Genomic DNA, 6611 nt, shown 5'->3' with positions numbered 1-6611 from the left:
AGACTCAGGACAACAACAATGGAAGACTTGTTGGATTTAGCTGTGGCAGTGCAAGGAGTACAACCGAAAATGTGAAATGGATCAAAATTGAGCTGTCTTCGCTAATTAGCTCATATAGCTAAAGGCGTAATTTGAGGTTTGGAGGGTGTGGTGTCTATACACACATCCTTACAATACAAGGGGGGGGATGAGAATCAGCCTGGAATCGGGATGAAACAGAAGCAACCAAACAGGATAATAAAAATGGATTGTGTTCAGTTACATTTATTGCTTTTAAAGTACATATCTATGCATTTGGTACTTGGGTCTCAATAACAATGCTCGAAGCATCCAGGAGAGAACACACCTGGGAAAAGAAAATATATTTTTAGTTTAAAAAAATAGGCCATTAGACAAATAACTGGCTAACGCTGAAGCTGGCAATCTGATGCCAGTTACAGAAAAGTGGCAAATGGGACATTAACGGCAATATACATCACAGAACTCGCACCACTCAAATAAATAACACGGTAGTGTGAAAAGTGAACATTTCTCAATTATTTCACCAAAAGACACTACATTTAACTCCTTCAGACAGCAACGCTTTCTTCAGAGGTGCAGTGTTAAGAGATCTTTTCCATTCAAGTTGATTCTGGAACAGGTCCCAACAAGAATTTTTTTAACAAACACAAGAAAACGTAAAAATATAGATTTTAACAGTCACTTGATACATGAAGTCCCTTTTACTCCTAATCCCTTTATACATTTTTTGTGGGTTAGATCGATGCCAGCGCTATATGGAGATGGCAGGGCAAATGCTACAGGTGTGCTACAAGTGCTGACCCCGGCGTCCCAGCGGCATCACTGCCGCTTTCACTAGGGAGTATAATGCCAGGGACCCGAGACTACAACCAGTAACAGCCTCGGAAACCTTAGTGCAAAGAACATTTGGGATCAGTGTGTCGCGGAGCCACTTGATAACAGTGACACGAATGCCAGAGGCTAATGATTTCAGCCTCACATTCACCTTAATGTAGCGGTTCTAAAATACTTTATATGAGGAAAGCACAAGTGAGAATAGGCTGAGTAACCAATGTGTGGATCCAACGAGTGAGAGCGGAGCCAGGGGGGTCATGAGTCAGTCATTGAACCAGGGCTTACATATGGTCAAGCGATATCTGTTCAACTAGAGCAGGGGTTACTGGTGTCACAAACACTAAGCATTGTACCATGAGATCCCCTTGGTGCAACAGATGCTTTGGTAACCATGCAAACAATGCCAAAATGTATGTGTTGTCAGGACTGGGATAAGTGCTACCATTGACAGTGCCAGAAGATATCAGGCCGAGGAAGTGTTAAGGCAACCAGTGCAACGAGGTATCATTAACATCATGGCCATTGGTTGAAGTGTAACAAAGGTATCAGGAAAACCAGTGCAGGGCAGAGGTCAGCCAGGGGGAGGGATTACCATAACTAGCCTTAAGTGGACCCGCAGGGCATAATGCGGTGAGATATAGGGCTCTTAACATCTGGTGTCAATTAGTGCAACCAGCACCGAGGATTTTAGTTGAACAAGAGTAAAGCAATTAGGGTCATTCTGGTGAATCCATCACTACAGCTTATCGAGTGCCACAAAGGCATTTTTCTACCCATGGCAGGGGCGACTCAAAGAAGGCTGCCCACCATCAGTGGAGTGCAAGACCAGCAAGTCATCTAGCCAACTTGCACCAGAACAAAAATATTTGATCTAGTTACCATTTCTGAAGTACCCTGCATGTACAACATTTATGCCAGGCCTGCAGATAGAAGCCGAAGGTGCAAGTTCGTCCCTCCAGGCACGCTAGTCCCGCCACCACGTGCAATCCCTGTACACACCACCAAGCAGTTCCATAACAAACATTAACATGTAGGATACATGGGACTTGATTGGACCTATGAAGCGTGGGCTGCAAATGACTGGTGCTCAAGATCTAAGTGTAGGAGGTACTACATTGGCCAAGTGCATTTTGACTATTTACTTCTCACTCTACTCCAAGTGTGTCAAATGATTTTAAATAGAGAAAGAAAACATGGAGCTGGACTGTGCCTAGAGACTTCCGAGATCTGCCTGCCAAAGCAAGCGTTTGTCCAAGGCCACTAACTGGGCCAGTTTAGGTGAAAATCAGAAAGAACATTTGGTGCGTGAGAGTTATTCTCACAGAAACACCTTTTAAGTGAGGAACGAGAATGGCTAGTCCGCATTCATCTCACTTTCCAATTATGTCAGATGATAAATACAAAAGACATCCTTCTGGTGTAGCATTAGTGCTCTGAAAGGTATTTGAAAATACTACAAAAACTATTTTCATATCACATGTTATATGGGTATTTTCAACAGGAAGTGTAGCAGACCATCAAAATGTTTTTTGATTACTTTGTACAATGAGCACGTTCTCCTCTGCAGAATTTCTGTAGGCGCAGTGGTGGTCGCTTAGCACTTACAGGCTTCTACCTAAATACCTCTCCAGCCCCATGATAACCAAACAGCAGGACCCGAGAGGGTGACTGATCTTCCCCATCAGTGCTCAAGTACAAGACCAAACCTGCTTGCTTCTGTATTGCAACCAGAAGAAGTGTTTTATAACTGCGTTTATTTCGGTTGGTTGTACGTTTTAACTTCAAGAACTAAGCAATGAAGGCGATGGGCAGGCGACCTCTCCTTCCCTAAGGGAGAGGACAACCCACTATTGAGGTAGCTGAATTATCAGCCTGCTTACAAAGGCAGGTATTTGTTCAGCATCGTTGTGCTTCTGCTCAGTTCCAAAATCTAGTGGATCCTTGAAGCATCATGGCAGAGACTGCATCCATGGCAGCCAGACTGTCCCCAAGAGGCATGTTCACGTTGGTTAGCAGAATTCCTGAAAAATGACTTTGGGATAAATGTCAAGCCATGGAGGTTACCTCACAGATGAATCCAGAGTAACAGTTTATTACTCAGTTATGAACAAAACGGCAGTTGGTGGAACTTTGTGTATATAGTGGTGGTTCTTCTGCCCTGGATCACTTTTGAGTTCCTCTTAACTGTGCCTTTATGAAGTTCTTTCTTTCCATAGGAACCAAATTCCTATATTGAAATGCCATTCTGTCAAAGCTTACTTATGGCTTCTTTAATTTTCGAGAGAAGAGGTAAAGAACACAGGGACTTTTTGCAAAGTGATTATTAAGTCACGGGCGGCCTGACATATCGATGATCCAGAACATCATTCTGAATTTCAGTTCAGACTTGTCAGGGGCTTGCGAAGCATTTTCACTCCACATCTAGCTAAACAAAGACAAGGGTGGTGAAGTGGTCCACTGCAGTTCCAAAAATCGAAGGCCAGCGTTCATCATTGGATGGGTTGGGTGTTCTCCTTCTTTCTCAGCAAGGACCTTACAGTAGTTTTATCAGTTTAACATTTCCCTGGAGAAATGGGAAACGTGTTTGCAGTCAAGTATGTAGGCTTCCAGATGCTGACATGATGCAACTGGCCTTCTGCTGACTACCGTAGAGGGCAGTGGGTCTCTAGTTAGCCTGTCACGTCCCGCCTCAGCTGCTAAGTTGGTGATATTCGGAGCCTGACAAACAAGAATGCATAATACTGCTGCTTTCAGAAAATGTTGCACTAGTGCCCACTGTCCCACGTGGAGGAAAAAAAAAAAAAAGAGAGAGTGGTGAAATGGTAGACGGTTGCGCCCTTCTGAAGCTGCAACTCACTCTTTAGGCTAGCTAGGATCTCACTGGAACCTAGTCAGGCCACTTACATCTGGAAATAGTACATGCTGTCACCCAGAGAAAGCACAAAACACTGCGGCATCTGCAGGCATCTAAAGCAACTCTGGCTACTTCACTTGGACCACTATGGAGTGGACAGCGCATGAGAACAGTAAGAAGCTGTTTCAGTGTAACTTAGGAAAAACTGTGTGGACAGCAGTAACAGATTGTACATGTACCAACTGATGGGTACAAGCTTGTTGAAGAATCACCATGCACTTACCAAAACAGACAACTTTATATTAATAATGGTAGCAAACTACCATGAAACAATGCGTCTGGTGGTTTTACTTTAAGAAACCACTTTTTCTGAGAGGGTTGCATTAGTTCGATAAGTTCTAAGACAACCACAATATTATGGAAGGTTTTTAAGAAGAGGCAATCGCCCTCTTGAGACTATTCCTCATCCTAAAGTACTCTTTCCTAGAGATGTGGTGGGACAATGCAGAGTCTTAACTTCTGCCACGAATTTCTCCAAGTGGAAACTTTCAAACTTAATGGACTTTAAAGTGGAGGAGAGCTTATCACACCCACCAATTCCCCCTTTTGCAGTATTGCATGAAGGCAAAGGCCCCTCACTGATTCAAAGCTGTAACTTTACAAGGGCCAAGAGAACGACTAAACTCAAGATGCAACGGAGTTGTGTGTATGTGACAAAACGAAGCACAGGGTTGGAGATATGGAGCAGCGGTTTGGCTCCACATACAGAGTTTCATAGTGGTGTGTGCGCATCCAGTAGCCCTTCTTTGGGGTGGGGGGGGGGGGTGGGGGGAGGGGGGTAGCGTGAGATGCACTGATCAAGTTGGCTGGTCAGCTGGTTAATGGAGCAATTTACTGAAACAGGGGCCCCTTTACGGGTTCTGGCATTATAATCAGTTTTATAGGCGAAAACCAAGGAGTGCTCAAATGTAGCCTTTTGACATTTTCTATTGGTTTGGTCACACAATCTCCTTGTACTGGGTCTCTAGGGCGCACTGACTAGGTCTGGCCCTCATGCCTTACTCCTGCAATTATTGGGGCCTTCTTTTTATGTCATTCCATCATTTCTCAGTGAGCCTGCATGTGAGCAGAGTGTCGGTTCTCTTAAGATAATCTCAGTGCTGAGTAATATTTTCTGTTTTGCCTTTCTTGATATCACCAAAGCTAGGGACTCCATTTGGATGGGCTGGAGCAGGGTTGGAAAAGCAACGGATGTCGGGGTGCAGGGACATACGTGGGGTGTTGTGGGACGCAGATTTACCTTAGTTGTCACTAGATGTAGCACTTGCATATTTTTACCTAATGTGGCCGTATGTTGGGAAAACGGTAGTGACGTACTCAAGTGGAGATTAATGGGAAAGAGGACACTGCTCGTCCTCAGAGGACATATTGTCAGGAGTAAATTCATAAACCAGAGTCTGAATACAATGTCATAAACGGGATTACCATCGGAGACTGAACTTGCAAACCTGCGGAGGCATCTACTCTTCACACTGGAGTACTGCCCGAGCTGCCAGCTACACTTTCATCTGAAGTACTGGCTTCTGCAGTGTGTGCTCGAGTATGGAGTGTATCTTGTGCTGACATTTAAGTCTAAGTTCAAGGTAGTAACCTGAGCTCGTATTTATACCACCGTAGTATTACTGCTCTGTGCTATCAGGCTTTGAATCTGTGCCCGGTGCTGGCATTTACGCCTCCTAGCGGCAGCTGTGTTCTGTGCTATGTCTTGTATAAGGGTACATGGGGTTTACACATACGATCGGTATATAGTGAGTTGTTGGGTATACGGTTTCCGAAGCCGTGGTTCATCGGAGTCTCTGAGGTTCGTGTAAAGCAGTGAATTCCGCATGAGCTCAGCTCAAGGCCTCCTTAATAAGGATCTCCTTCAGGCTCGGCCCTTTCTGATTGTCGAGCTCAGTGTCTGTCAGCTTTTGGAGTTTTGCCTCCGACTGGCGCTTGTCCTTTCCCACCTTCCACGACAGGTGGATGTGGGCCCGCAGAAAGGCCGGCAGCAGTGGGTGCCTGTCCTGGGACTCGAGTCTCTGCACGGCTTCCTGGCAGAACCCCTGCGCTTCCGGCAGCTGGTCCACTTCCTGGTGGCAGACCGTGAGCCCTGCTAAGTTCAACAAGACGTGCGCGCTGGCGCTGCTCGCGCCCAGCTTGTCCTGCAGGTGCCACGCATTGGTCCACACGGCAAGAGCCTCGCGGTACAGCCCCGTGCGCGTCAGGCGCTGCGCCGCCTGCAGGTCCCGCAGGTAGAAGAACTCCAGGAACTCTCGGCACCGGCAGATGTCTGGGATGGCCGATACCTGGGACAGAAAGCTCTCAAAGGCGCGGCTGCGCTTTGCAATGGTTTCGGCGGCAAAGTTCTTGCGCATGCGCTTGCGGGGAAAGACAATATCGTGCATGTCTTCATGGAAAAGTCTACGCAGCCGGCGGTTCAGCTTCTCAAAGTCCGAGTACCGGCGGTAGATGATGGCGGGGCACTGGTCAAAGGTACCCGATTTTATCAGGTAGATGGTGTAGACCTGAGAGAAAGAGGGCAAATTGAGTAATGAGCATGTTAGAGTAAATACACGAAGAATAAATAAAATGGGTACAAACACAAGAAATGAAAAGGGAAACAAAATTAAAATGGTGGGAAACAAACTACAGACAGTCATGCTAAACTAATAGCGAGGCAAGCAAGTCACAGCGAGACATGCACATACTAAGGTCACTGCAAAACATGCAAGTATCACAGCAGGGATTGATATACTCATGCCATGGCAAGACACACTAACTACTGCCAGATATTCACTGCCGCACCAAGCAAGTGAAGATCTAGGGCAGACAAACTACACTGCTGTGTAAATCCTGCGGC

The 6611-nt window shown here is 45.9% G+C and overlaps 1 protein-coding gene across 2 annotated transcripts in view; it reads right to left on the bottom strand.

Annotated features, from left to right (window-relative positions):
- Positions 1 to 248: 248 nt before the first annotated feature.
- SNX21 (sorting nexin family member 21) overlaps positions 249 to 6611 on the bottom strand; it is a 49077-nt gene continuing 42714 nt past the window's right edge. For both annotated transcript variants that reach the window (XM_069243503.1, XM_069243504.1), the window contains exon 4: positions 249 to 6276. In XM_069243503.1, the coding sequence (XP_069099604.1) occupies positions 5602 to 6276 (675 nt within the window). In that variant the 3' untranslated portion in view covers positions 249 to 5601. The remainder of the gene's footprint in view (positions 6277 to 6611) is intronic.

This window comes from Pleurodeles waltl, chromosome 7, assembly GCF_031143425.1.
Source record: "Pleurodeles waltl isolate 20211129_DDA chromosome 7, aPleWal1.hap1.20221129, whole genome shotgun sequence".
Classification (NCBI taxonomy): Eukaryota; Metazoa; Chordata; class Amphibia; order Caudata; family Salamandridae; genus Pleurodeles; species Pleurodeles waltl.
The sequence above is the reverse complement of the archived record's forward strand: the minus strand, read 5'-3'. Positions and strand labels throughout refer to the sequence as shown.